Here is a 15,152-nt window from a genome sequence, read left to right as displayed (position 1 = left end):
AGACTCAAAGCACTTTACAAATATACTGTACCAACATAAGACATAAAAGTTAGGAGTTTCTGAAGGTCAGATATGCGGACTGAATGCCTGATGGAAGAGGTGGGTCTTTAGCTTTTTTTTTTTTAAAGTCTGTAAGGACAGTGCCTCTCTGATTGCGCAAGGTAAAGAGTTCCAGAAAGTAGGGGCAGCGTGGCCGAATGCTCTGGAGCCTGAGTTTGTCCTTATTCTTGGCACTGAGAGGAGGGATGTGTTGGCTGACCTAAGTGAACGGGATGGGATGTAGGGTGTCAGGAGCTCTTTCAGGTACTGTGGGCCTTGGTTGTTTAAGGCTTTGAAGGTCAGCAGGCCAATTTTAAAATATGTTCGCCATTTAATTGGAAGCCAATGCAGGGAGTGGAGAACAAGTGTTATGTGGCAGGAGCGAGTTTGATTGGTCAATAGTCTGGCTGCTGCGTTTTGTACTGTCTGAAGGCGATGGAGTTCTTTTTTTGGGAGGCCCAAGTAAAGTGCATTGCAGTAATCTAGCCTAGAGGATACAAATGCATGGATTAATGTTGGCATATCATCCGGTGGAATTAAGTGTTGTATCCTGGCTATGTTTTTCAGACGAAAGTAGGCAGATTTTATTACGGAGGAAATCTGCTGTTTAAAAGATAGTCCAGCGTCAATCAGCACTCTGAGGTTTTGTATCTTTGCTGAACTAACGAGTTTAGAGACTCTAAGCTCCAGGCCAGTTGGGTGATCGTGGGATATTTTTGATGCCCGGGGTCCCCTCACCAAGAGTAACTCTGTTTTGTCCGGGTTCACTTTGAGACAGCTAGCATTCATCTATTCTATGAGGTCTGTTAAGCAATTGTTTATGCGGCATGCTGGGTCTGTAGTATCTGGAGCAAAGGAGAAGTAGAGTTGTGTGTCATCAGCGTAACAATGATACCTTAGACCATGTCGGTTAATGATGTCCCTCAGTGGTAGTAAGTAAATTGCAAATAGCATGGGAGACAGGATAGATCCTTGTGGAACTCCCCAGGCCAGTTCTGTTGGTGCTGATGAGCTTGATCCTGATATTAGAAGTAAGTATGTATATAATATATATATAAGATATTTGACCTCAAAATTCCTTAATCTTACAATAGTAAGTGCTCTGTGAACAGTTACCCTTCAGCTGCTTAAACAAAGAAACAAGGGTGAAGGTGGCGCCTTACGGCTATCTGTCCCAAGTAGAAAATCAAATTAAGTGTATAATATTAGTGTGCGTTAATGATGGATACAAATTAAACAACATCAGTTGGGGGTTAAGGGCGCAAAGAAGCAAATAGCTATATGCTCAAAGTGACGTTGTGCTCATGGTAACAATAAAACAAATTATGATTACAAATTTATCAACAACAGTTAGGGGTTAAGGGCGTAAATAAGTAAATAGTGTCTATATGCTCAAAGTGACGTTGTGCTCATGGTAACAATGGTATATTCATTAGAACATTCAAAAGAACAATACGATTGGAAAAGATGAATTTATTATAATATTAAAAGAGATATAGGTAGAAGCCTACAATATAAATAAATAAGGAATAAACACCGGTGTTATAAAAGAAACTTTAAAAACGTAACTGATAAATACAATAACTAATACTTAAACTTATAGTTATTTGCTGGGTGAGGAACAAAATGGGATAAAAAAAATGATAGATCCAGTTTATAATGCCTCATTCTCAATGTCAGCGTTTGCGCATATCAGTATTTTCCTAAACATAGTATTTTGCTTTTTATGAAACTAAATGACTGAAATGTCAGTGTTATTGATATAACTTTGTTTTATGTGTTTTTCTTTTCTTTTTTTTTTTTATAGATAGTGGGCAGAGCAGTGGAACCAGTGCAAAAGGAGAGCGTCTAAGTGCAAAACTGCGAACACTGCCTGGAACAAATGACCCATATGAAACTAGCGGCAACAAAGATATAGGTTAGGGGGCTTGCTGCTTTGCAGCTTCTCTTATTCTTATTTGCACAATCTGACAATCCAAGCATACTACACCAGTATTATACAGTGTTAGTCCTCAGGAGCTGGAGATGAACCAATTTTTATGAATATCCATGTATGAGCCACCAACTGACTAACACAGGGATAACCTTAAAATCTGCCCTGTTACCAGCGCAAGACTTAGAAACGTTAGTCATTGCTGGAATTGCACAAATATTACTATTATTATTAGGGCGAGGGATTTACCATATTTTGGAATTATGTTTGTGTTTGTGCATAGGTTTGTATATGTATGTGTATGTGTGTGTGTGTATATATATATATATGTATGTATAGCTGGGCTTAGCACTCACGGTAATCCGCTCCTGACCGGGGTGCACAACAAAGTATGTCCCAGGTAAAGAAGGCACTCTCTGGATTTGAATAAACAATTAATCTTTAATCCAAAGTACTATAACAGTGTAAATTTGCTGTCCCCTAAAAATAACACACAGCCATTAATGTCTAAACCGTGGAAAAAAGTGGAAATGTCCAAATTGGGCCCAATTAGCCATTTTCCCTCCCCGGTGTCATGTGACTCGTTAGTGTTACAAAGTCTCAGGTGTGAATGGGGAGCAGGTGTGTTAAATTTGGTGTTATCGCTCTCACACTCTCTCATACTGGTCACTGGAAGTTCAACATGGCAAAGAACTCTCTGAGGATCTGAAAAAAAAGAATTGTTGCTCTACATAAAGGTGGCTATATAGGCTATAAGAAGATTGCCAAAAACCACAGGCCTCGCCATGGTCGACCAAAGAAGTTGAGTGTACGTGTTCAGCATCATATCCAGAGGTTGTTTTTGGGAAATAGACGTATGAGTGCTGCCAGCATTGCTGCAGAGGTTGAAGGGGTGGGGGGTCACCCTGTCAGTGCTCAGACCATACGCTGCACACTGCATCAAATTGGTCTGCATGATGCACAAGAAAGCCCGCAAACAGTTTGCTGAAGACAAGCAGACTAAGGACATGGATTACTGGAACCATGTCCTGTGGTCCGATGAGACCAAGATAAACTTATTGGTTCAGATGGTGTCAAGCGTGTGTGGCGGCAACCAGGTGAGGAGTAGAAAGACAAGTGTGTCTTGCCTACAGTCAAGCATGGTGGTGGGAGTGTCATGGTCTGGGCCTGCATAAGTGATGCCAGCACTGGGCAGCTACAGTTCATTGAGGAAACCATGAATGCCAACATGTACTGTAACATACTGAAGCAGAGAATGATCCCCTTCCTTCGGAGACTGGGCTGCAGGGCAGTATTCCAACATGACAATGACCCCAAACACACCTCCAAGACGACCACTGCCCTCCTAAAGAAGCTGAGGGTAAAGGTGAGGAACTGACCAAGCATGTCTCCAGACCTAAACCCTATTGAGCATCTGTGTGGCATCCTCAAACGGAATGTGGGGGAGTGCAAGGTCTCTAATATCCACCAGCTCTGTGATGTCATCATGGAAGAGTGGATGAGGACTCCAGTGGCAACCTGTGAAGCTCTGGTGAACTCTATGCCCAAGAGGGTTAAAGTGAAAGTAAATCCTAGAGTTTTACAAACGCTAGGTTTGACTTTTGAAACAAATAAAGGGGACTTTCATTCATGAAGTATAAGATACTTCATGTAGAAAGCTCCTTTATTTGTTTTAATCGAACGCCGTTTTAATCGATCACCGTTTTTAACTGCTACAGCAGCCCACGGCTAAAATACATTTTTGCTAAGAGATGACGTTTTCATCTCTTAGCCAATAGCCATGCGGTAAATCTGGCTTGGCGCCCATGGGAGCCGGATTTACTGCACTGCTATTTACACGGTTATACAGGCTGTACACTCACTATTTTACATTGTAGCAAAGTGTCATTTCTTCAGTGTTGTCACATGAAAAGATATAATAAAATATTAACAAAAATGTGAGGGGTGTACTCACTTTTGTGAGATACTGTATATTTATATTTGTGTGTGTAAGTGTATGTATAGTTTTGTTTTTAAATGTTTTTTTTTTCTTTCTATAATCCTGAAATCAGTTTGGATCCAGTTTTATTAATATAAACAAACAATTGACCATATTTTTGACATTTCATTTTTTTGTCTACGCTTAAACAAGTTTTCCAAAGTAGACCAAGAAACCTGCTATTTTGTTACCAGTTATTTTACAAATTAAAGATTATGACATTGCTGCATAACATAAATCATTTTCTTTATGTTTGATCAGTACCATCTATTCTTGTGCCTAACTTTTTTTTCCCCCAACTTCCTGAAAAGGTTACATTTTCTTGCTGATGTGTAGAAATATAAAAATGTTTACTTTTTTACAAAAATGTAGAATAAGTGTTATGTCCATGTGTGGGCTGAATGCCAAACTAGAATATCCATAAACTTTTATTTTTCAAAATCTAGATGCATCATATGTTGATCCACTTGGCCCACAAATGGAAAGACCTAAAACTGCAGCAAAGAAAAGAAATGAAGAAGATGAATTTGCAGATGAAGAATTAGGAGACGATTTACTCCCTGAATGATGTATTCACAGTATTTAATATTTTTTATATATTACTCAGTTTGTAATTTAAATATTTTTTTATTCTACTTTAAAAATTATTATTTCAGGCACTTGTGATCCCAATACAAATAAAATACATTCCAGACATCTGATATGTTGTCGTGTGTTAAAATTGTATGTTTTTTAACCCCTTAATGACCAATGATAGAATTATTCCGTCATGGAACCAATGAGCAAACTGAAGCTGTGTCCTTAAGGGTTTTCCCTATTTCTAATACATGTATGATAACTCCAGTTATTATGGTAAAGTATAATTTGAGGGTAATGTATGCAGTAACAAGCAGCAGAAAGCAGCATTAATAAAAACACAGCACATAAGCAAGGAGTAATATGAATGTTCATTAACAGAAATATGCAAACATCAATATGCTCTTGATTTTCATTGCCTATTGAGGACATATATTAGGAGTAAAGCGATAACTGTTGCGTGCAAACGATACATGGTATTTTACAACTCTTTGCGTGCACCGTAAGTAGCGTGCATATTATGAGTTGAAAGTAAACGTGTTTGCTTGAGCACGATCAAATTTAACGCTTGTCGGGTTAGTGCAACTTCAAAGCTCCAGTTAACTTTTACTCAAAACAAAAGAGTGCAAAAAAACATTAAAAAATGCCTTTGACAGTACAGTTACACTCATAATAACACTGTCTGATATTTTTCATTTTTTTTATTAATTTAATTAAAAAATTATAAGGGCTCAAACATATGAATTCTCAGGTGTTAGAAAAAGAAGATAAAAAAGGCATGCAAAGAGCTTTAACATAGAGATACATTTATACACATGTCTAAATATGTATATGTATGTATATATTTGATTTATATATGTGTACATATGTATTTAAATATTTCTGTGTTTCACTGTATATTTACTGTACGTGTTTAACAGTCCAATGTTCACTTACAGGATAATGTTATTGTAAATAAATATTCCTATATATATTTATTTTTTAAGACATGATGAGTCCACGGATCATCATAATTACTAATGGGATATTCACCTCCTGGTCAGCAGGAGGAAGCAAAGAGCACCACAGCAAAGCTGTTAAATAGCTCCTCCCTTCCCTCCCACTCCAGTGATTCTCTTTGCCTACGTTAGTGATAGGAAGAGGTAAAGTGAGGTGTTAGATTAGATTCTTCAATCAAGTGTTTATTATTTTTAAAGTAGTGCCAGAGAGTGCTGCTTTGTTCTAGGGTGTAGCCGTAGTCCATATCAGTCTCTACAGTAGAGCTTTGGTGGCTTTAGAGCAATGGGAACTTATGGGACATAATTCTCACTGCGCCTCCCATATTCTGCTGCCCTTACCAAGAAAACCTGAGGGATTTTTACTCAGGACTTTCGTTTGTTTCCAGGTCCATGGGAGGGAGAGAACCTCTTAAACCTGAGAACTGCCTTGCTGCCAGGCAGAAAATGAGGTAAGTGCTGACTTTATTTCTGGGGGTAGAGGATCTCAGAAAAAGTTTGGGCACTTTATCAATTTTTCATTTGACCTCATTGAACTAGGACTCAGACTCCCCTAGTGTTAATTGGGGACATATTGGCAGTGAGGACGCAGGCACTAGCATGTGTTAAATTGACAAACTGTGCAAGAGTGTATGCTCTGAGACATGTGGATTACAGTGTGAGTGGTTATCTTTCTAGCATGAAGGTGCTAATGAATAGAATCTGTGCAAGATCCTTTGAGCGACATCTAGTACACAGGGGAAACACTGTAGTAAATCGGACTGTGCAGCTGTTAAAAACTGTTTAGTCTGCCCGCTTGCTCCCGGTGGCCATACTTAGAACATTGGCGACCGGGAGATTACATCTTATATTTCTATTTGCTTATGTAGTGGTGTTTCAGCGAGTGATAACAGCGGACCAGCAGGGTTTATCTGGGATAGAGATCTTTATTTTAATTTGAGTAGGATCTATCCTTTTGCTCCCGGTGTCTTTTGTTCTCAAATGCATTGCTCTGCGGTTCCTTGCAATTTCTGAAATATGTGAGGCAGATTGATTAAAGAGGAATACATTACATTTTCTATCTCAAGTGCAGTGCCCTGCGGTTCTTTGCAATTTCTGCCATATGTGAGGCAGATTGATTAAAGAGGTATACATTACGTTTTCTATCTCAAGTGCAGTGCCCTGCGGTTCTTTGCAATTTCTGCCATATGTGAGGCAGATTGATTAAAGAGGTATACATTACATTTTCTATCTCAAATACAGTGCCCTGCGGTTCCTTGCAATTTCCATCTGGAATTGCTGCACTAGTCATTGCTTCCTCAAAGTCATAAGCAATGTTTGTGAACAAAGAAGTGACATTGTTAATATAATTCTGCAATGTTTGCAGGCTAATTTAGTTTACCTCTGCTCACAGAAATAAAAAGTTACCTTTTAAAATTTAAAGAGACAGCAACGATTTTTTATGTGTTAATTTTCGCTAAAGAATCCAGCTGTTTTATTTGTGTAAATCATCTTTTATGATTAAAGGTGGTCCAGGAGACTTTTCTAGAGGTCTCTTGCTTTTGGCTTGGATTCCAATGTGGTTCTACCAATCCGATGGGTAGACTTGTTCCACACATTCTTCTTCTAGGCACATACTGCTTAGGAGCATTGTGACAATGGGCGAATATACAACAAAGTTCTCCTAAGGTGTTACCAAAAATGTATAGCCCAGATGGAGTTGCCCTGTCTTTAATACATTGTCTATTTTTTTCCCCACGCTGTTTTTTTTTAAAAAACAAAAGTCTTCTTTCAGAATGATTGACTTAGTGGTGGTTATTTTGAATGTTTCTTCCCTGCAGTTAAGAGGAAGATATTTCAGTAATACTGGACTAGGCATTCTCAGTCTAGGATGAGCTAAATGCCTTTATCTGATCAGGAGCTTCTTGAGGACGTTTTAGCTACTCTGGCTGGCTCTGATATCTGTAGGTTTGTCTAATATTATGATGGACCCGTTATGGTGGAAGTATTCCTGTAACAGATAGGGTTATAGGGTTCTTCCCCCTTTTTTTTTTCTTCCCCTATACTTAGAAGGGAGATACCTAGGGGAAAATAGAATCCTCTCGTTGGTCTAGAGATTTTTAACTCTAAGGATAGTTGTTCCTTCGGGACTCTATGCAGATGACGGACCCTATCATTAATAGTTAAAGGGGTTTACATTGTCAACCTACGGTTAGTGTGACTACTGTTTCCAGTGTGGCGTCGTACTGACTTGTTGCATTATCTGTTTCTATGGACAGACTCCCCTCTCGCAGGAATAGGAGAAGGTTTTTACGTTGGCTCCCTTAATGTAATGTAGGAAAAGTGAAATTCTTTTATTCCTCCTACTAAGCTTGGAGACCCTATCAAACTTAGAATAAGGGGAAATCAGTCTCAGAAACTTGTTGCTGACACATCATGAGGGGCGTGCACCCGACCCTTAAGGGGCAGGTTCTCCTTCTCAATCAAGTTTGGTTGGAACCTTCAGACCAATTTTAGACCTCAAGAGTCTAAACAAATTTCTCAGGTTCCTATCCACAGGGATCATCATAAGTTTTTAAGGTTTGCCTTTCTAGACAAGCACTTCCAGTTCGTGGCTCTTCCTTTTCGGTCCGACCACAGCTCCCAGAATGTTCACAAAGGTTCTGGGGTCTCTTCTCACCTTATCTGGATGATTTTATAGTCCAGGCAGGTAGAGTTAGGATTCCTTCTTTTCAACAAGCTAGATCCATACCGACATGGTGTATCCTTCCTGAGGACTCATGGGGGAAACCGGACAGATAGCTCAGCATGCTAAGGCACTGTGGCTGAGCTCTGTAGCAACCCAAGGGTTGTAGGTTCGATCCCCGGCGTGGTCCACTCAGCCTTTCATCCTTCTGAGGTTGATAAAATGAGCAGCGTCTTGAGACCCTTACGGGTGATTAACTGCGCTTTACAAGTACCCATTACATACATATATAAATGTTTATATTTAATGGAAGGTAAATTTGATTAAGAGTTCTTTAGTCCCATAATAGAACCATAATAAATTCCATATCTATGAATGATTTTTCTTGTCTAACCTTTCAGTCCATTCCTCGGCTGTCAGTGGCCCTGTGCATGGAGGTAATCAGGCTGATGGTGGCGGCAATAGACATTATCCACGCTTGTTCGGTTCTACCTCAGATCTTGCAATTATGCATACTCAGGTAATGGAACAGAGATTAAGTAGACTTGTCTCCTCGACTGGAGCAGGAGACGAGGGACTCACTTCGATGGTGGTTGTCTTTGGATCATCTCTCCCAGGGAACCTGTTTCCGCAGACCGTCCTAGGTGATTGTGACAACAGACGCCAGCTTTTCTAGGGTGGGGAGCTGTCTGGGGTTTCCTAAAGATTCAGGGAGTTTGGACTCAGAGTCTGTTCTTCCTATAAACATCCTGGAACTGAGAGCAATTTCTAATGCTCTTCTGACCTGGCTTCAGTTAGCCTCGGCCCAGTCTATCAGGTTCCAATCGGACAAAATAACTCAGTGGTTTACATCAATCATCAGGGAGGAACAAGGAGTTCCTTAGATATGACTGAGGAAGCCAAGATAATTTAGTGGGCAGAAGCTTCCTCTTGCTATCTGTCAGCGATCTCCATCCCAGGGGTGGACAACTGGGAGGCGGATTTTCTGTGTAGACAGATTTTTCATCCGGGGGAGTGGGAACTCCATTCGGAAGTGTTGTCCAACCTGATTCTCAAATGGGGTCGGTTAGTGCCTGGGATAAGGCTCGAGATCCAGGGACCCCCGGGCGGAACGGATAGCTGCTCTGGCAGTTCTTTGAACCTTCAGTCTGGCATACCTTTCCCTCCGTTTGCACTTCGTCTTCGGGTCATTACTAGAATCAAACTGAAGAGGGCGTCAGTGATTTTATTGCTCCGGCTTGGCCTCGCAGGAGTTGGTATGCAGCTCTGATGGACATGTCATCTCTGCCACCTTGGAGACTTCTGTTGAGGAAGGATCTTCTGGGTCAAGGGCCTTCCTTCATCCAAATCTAGTTTTCTCTGAAGTTGTCTGCTTGGAGCTTGAACGCTTAATTCTGTCCAAGCGAGGATTTTCTAACTCGGTCATAGAGACCACAATTCAGGCTCATACGCCTGTAACTAGGAAGATTACCATTGGATATAGTGTCAATATCTTTTTTGGTGTGAATCCAAGGGCTTCTCATGGGGTAGAGTTCGGATTCCTAGAACTTTGTCTTTTCTCCAAGAGGGTTTGGAGAAGGGTTTATCGACAAGTTCCCTAGAGGGTCAAATCTCGGCATTATAAATTTTGTAAACGTCTGGCGGATTTCCCAGATGTACACTCTTTTTATCAGGCTTTAGTCAGATTCCGGCCTGTGTTCAAAACAGTTACTCCTTCATGGAGTCTTAATTTAGTTTTCAAGGTTCTTCAAGGGGCTCCGTTTGAGCCTGTACATTCCTTAGATATTAAGTTTTTATCTTGGAAAATTTTGTTTTCTTGTTGCGTTTTCTTACGCTCGGAGAGTGTCAGAGCTCTCGACGTTACAGTTCGAGTTTACCTACCTTCTTTTCCATTCAGATGAGGTAGTTTTTTTCGTACTAAATTAAGATTTCTTCCTAATGTAGTGTTTGATCGGAAGATTAATTAGGAGATTGTTGTTCTTTCTTCTGCACAATTTGGACGTGGTCCATGTTTTTATAGGCTACTTCTCTTCTTTTTGGCTGAGGAGTATCATACGTTTTGCATATGAGACTACTGGACAGCAGTCTTCAGAGAGAGTTGCGGCTCATTCCACGAGGGCTGTTACTTCCTCATGGACATTCAAAAATGAGGTTTCTGTGGAACAGATTTGCAAGACTGCAACTTGGTCTTCTCTTCACACTTTTTCAGGATTTTACAAATTTGACACTTTTGCCTCAGCCGAGGCCGCTTTTGGGAGAATGGTTCTTCAAGCAGTGGTGCCTTCCGTTTAGGTTCCCTGTCTTGTCCCTCCCATATCATCTGTGTACTCTAGCTTGGGTATTGAATCCCATTAGTAATTATGATGATCCGTGGACTCATCATGTCTTAAAAAAGAAAATTTATGCTTACCTGATAAATGTATTTCTTTTTTGACACGATGAGTCCACGGCCCGCCCTGTTTCTTTTTGACAGGTTGTGGGTTATTTTAAACTTTAGACACCTCTGTACCTTGGTTTTTCCTTTCTCTACCTAAAATCGGTTGAATGACTGGAGTGGGAGGGAAGGTAGGAGCTATTTAACAGCTTTGCTGTGGTGCTCTTTGCCTCCTCCTGCTGACCAGGAGGTGAATAACCCCATTAGTAATTATGATGATCCGTGGACTCATCGTGTCAAAAAAGAAATAAATGTATCAGGTAAGCATACATTTTCTTTTATATATATATATATATATATAAACCTATATATGTTTTTATTATTTTATATATATATATATATATATCGCCCGTGCGATAACCTATTCCCCCATAGAAATCAATGAAGCAAAAAAGGTAGGAAAAAAACCTAACACTGTACCCACGCGCAAACACAATCACATATTCTCAAATGCACTAACCCGACATGAAAATATCAATATTTCACATTCCAATGTTCTTCACATATGTTCTATTTATATATAAATACATATACTGTATATAATATATAAAATGCTTTCTTGCACAAATACTGTATATATACCTATATGTATATACATAATTATATATAGGTGTGTGTATATATATATATATATATATATATATATATATATATGACTATACATTTTTGAAATAAAATCTACTTGTTGTTCATAATTATGAGTGCTGAATTCCCTTTCTACAGATAAGAGGATATATAACAATTATCTTAAAGGGACAGAATACTCATATGCTAAATCACTTGAAACTGATGCAGTATAACTGTAAAAAGCTGACAAGGAAAATATCACCTGAGCATCTCTATGTAAAAAAGGAAGATATTTTACCTCACAATCTCCTCAGCTCATCAGAGCAAGTCCTGTCTAAAAAGTTATAATTCAGCTGCTGCCAAAAAAAAAATTAAAAAAAAAATGAAGAAATGAACTGCAGCCAATCGGCATCAACAGTGCTGAGTTCATGAACTCTTTTACTGTAATATCATGAGATTTGACTTAACCCTCATGAGATTTCATAGTAAATTTCCTTAAACTGAATAGGGAAATAACATGAGAGTGCACGAGGCTCAATCCCTTAGCTGTCATGGGACAGACTTACTGATTTGCTGCTTAGAAGTCCTTTACAATATGATGTGGCTACTGAGGAACTTTTGAGGTAAAATATATTTCTTTTTTATATAGAGATGTTCAGGTGATATGTTCTAGTCAGCTTTTTACAGCTTACAGCTATGCTGCATCACTTTCAAGTGTTTCAACATTTGGGTATCATGGACCTTTAAATACTTTCTTTTTATATTTTTTATATTTAATTATAAAGGGTCTGCACTAATACCTTTTAATAAGGATATGTGATCAAATAAACTATTTAAATAGATTACAAGTATATTTTTCTCCAAATATATATATATATATTTACAAATACATAGAACATATTTCCTTATGTGCAGAACATTGTAATTTTAAATATTTACAGTAAATACACAGTGTAACACTTTATTAAATATGAATATTGCATAAATGTTTTTACATGTTTTCATCTACTTAACTGAAAAGTGCTCCAATGCATGTATGTATGTGTATATATATATATATATATATATATATATATATATATATATACACACACACATATACAGTATCTCACAAAAATGAGTACACCCCTCACATTTTTGAAAATATTTTTTTTTTATTTATAACTTTATTTATATGTATTCAAGAAAGGTACCAGCGCTCAGTTGTTCCACAAACGGATAGGTCAATGTATAGGTAAATGTAGTGATATATTAAGAAAAATGTTTGTAAATTTCAACACTTGTTTAAGAGATATATAGGTCTGGGATGTATATGTTCCCTGTAAACTCTTAATAAACTCTTAATAAACTTAATTGGTGTAGGTATTGAGCTGCATGAATGTATACGATTCAGTGTACCCCTGACACTGTTGAAAAAATTACATACAAGAGAAATGTCGAAAGATATTCAGCGCTACAAATACTTAGAATATGTAAATACATATAAAGTTATATCAAATGAAATGTCTCTCTGTTGGAGTAGACAAATGCCCTTTGTCTCACAAAAACAGTTCAAGTGGTGAATAAGAACAGGTTAGGTGGATATTATACGTTCAAGATGTTTTTTGCCAATAAGACTTAACGATAACTGTAACACTGGTACTAGGAGACCAGTGGTATGCCCTTACCAGAGGGTACCTCAATCATATGAGGTAATGTCTGTGTGTCTGATTTGTATCTCTCCGGTGTGTCTTGGCAGTCTTTCCTGTGTTGGGAGAAGTCCTTGTCTTTTATTTCATGCCAGGCTTGTGTATGGTACTTTCAACCTTGGAGTCTCCTGGTCTCTGGTATTGCTGACTTGGTATCTCTCCGCAGTATGGTAGTGCGATCTGGATCTTGGCTCTCACCGTGTAGGATGGAATATGGCAAAGAAAGAAAGAGAGTACATAGTGTGATACTGTATAAATAAAAATTTATTAAATACAAGGCAGGTGTAAGAAATGCACTCACATTTATTGACCTCAATCTGTATGAGGTAAGTAATGGTGTTACATTCAAAAAAGTTAGCTATAGAAACTAACAGAAAAAAGATACTAGGTAAGCACTCAAATGACCCCCAATTTACTGGAGTTGGAAAAAGAATCACACAAGTTAAAACATAAATCTTTATTAGAATTTATTTAGAATTTATTTAAAATATGGGTTAGTTAAAACTAAAATGCTGGTCTGATATTCCCAGTACAGAGACTGGATATTGTGTTTGGAACCAATTATTATAATACTGTCTGTTGGCAGATTAGAGGACCCACGGCTAGGATTGTCAGTCACTTGTAAGTAATGGTGTGTAGGTATATTTTTTATACACCTTAGGCAGTTGTTGCTGGAGGCAGGTGTCTGATGATAAACTTATTGCGTATGTCCTGATAGTGAAATCGCTTCACGTAGTGTCCTCTGTGTCCCAAACTTTCTATGGAAAGGGAATAAATCAAGAATAAGTATGGCAAAGCTACAAATGCCAACAAAAAAAAACTGGGTTGGGGTCTCCCAAGTATTAAGTGCTAAATGTTTCAACCTATTTGGTGAATCAGTAGTATGATGCTCTGTAAGCCTGTAATCTCGCTAGAAGCAACCCCACGCTTCGAAACGCGTAAGGATTTACTTTTACAGAGTGTGGCTTAGCTCTTTTTTACCTCAGCGGCTGTGATTTGAAACAGTCTTCTATCTGCGGTCTCCACGATACCTTTGAGGCGTATCCTCCTGACCGCTAACCTCGGCACCTTTGAGTGCTCTATCCTTGCTACATGCTAGCATTTGTCTCACTCATCTAGCGAGATTACAGGCTTACAGAGCATCATACTACTGATTCACCAAATAGGTTGAAACATTTAGTACTCCACGCTGTTACATACAGCGCCGTACATTTACTTTTATCTATCAGACCACAGCAGGTTCTGACACCACCGTCAGTTTGTGGCCATTCGCTACACACAATAACTGTCTGTACCGCACATCAGGTACAGGGATACTTTGTTTCCTTACATACTGTGTCAGAGAGAACAGAAACTATAGCAGCTTTAACTCATCTCAGCTGCAGGTCCTAGACACTCTAGGATTCCTTTTCCTCACTACTGCCCACAGTATGTTTGGTCCTCACACACTATAAGTGTATTCAACAACTAGGGAATTTGACTAGTTCATGTTTGGGACACAGAGGACACTACGTGAAGCGATTTCACTATCAGGACATACGCAATAAGTTTATCATCAGACACCTGCCTCCAGCAACAACTGCCTAAGGTGTATAAAAATATACCTACACACCATTACTTACCTCATACAGATTGAGGTCAATAAATGTGAGTGCATTTCTTACACCTGCCTTGTATTTAATAAATTTTTATTTATACAGTATCACACTATGTACTCTCTTTCTTTCTTTGCCATATTCCATCCTACACGGTGAGAGCCAAGATCCAGATCGCACTACCATACTGCGGAGAGATACCAAGTCAGCAATACCAGAGACCAGGAGACTCCAAGGTTGAAAGTACCATACACAAGCCTGGCATGAAATAAAAGACAAGGACTTCTCCCAACACAGGAAAGACTGCCAAGACACACCGGAGAGATACAAATCAGACACACAGACATTACCTCATATGATTGAGGTACCCTCTGGTAAGGGCATACCACTGGTCTCCTAGTACCAGTGTTACAGTTATCGTTAAGTCTTATTGGCAAAAAACATCTTGAACGTATATTATCCACCTAACCTGTTCTTATTCACCACTTGAACTGTTTTTGTGAGACAAAGGGCATTTGTCTACTCCAACAGAGAGACATTTCATTTGATATAACTTTATATGTATTTACATATTCTAAGTATTTGTAGCGCTGAATATCTTTCGACATTTCTCTTGTATGTAATCTTTATTTATATACCAACAATTTAAGAAAAAATAAACATCTCATTATAACACATTCAG

The 15,152-nt window shown here is 38.7% G+C and overlaps 1 protein-coding gene across 1 annotated transcript in view; it reads left to right on the top strand.

Annotated features, from left to right (window-relative positions):
• The window catches only part of IFT88 (intraflagellar transport 88), a 192,339-nt gene extending 187,688 nt beyond the window's left edge, over positions 1-4,651 (top strand). Inside the window, exons 24-25 of the mRNA XM_053708525.1 lie at positions 1,847-1,957; positions 4,397-4,651. Coding sequence (XP_053564500.1) covers positions 1,847-1,957; positions 4,397-4,518 — 233 coding nt within the window. The 3' untranslated portion in view covers positions 4,519-4,651. The remainder of the gene's footprint in view (positions 1-1,846; positions 1,958-4,396) is intronic.
• Positions 4,652-15,152: the final 10,501 nt, after the last annotated feature.

The sequence above is a fragment of the Bombina bombina genome, chromosome 3 (assembly GCF_027579735.1).
Source record: "Bombina bombina isolate aBomBom1 chromosome 3, aBomBom1.pri, whole genome shotgun sequence".
In the NCBI taxonomy this organism is placed as follows: domain Eukaryota; kingdom Metazoa; phylum Chordata; class Amphibia; order Anura; family Bombinatoridae; genus Bombina; species Bombina bombina.
Note: the sequence above shows the minus strand (reverse complement) of the source record. Positions and strands in the feature narration are given on the sequence as shown.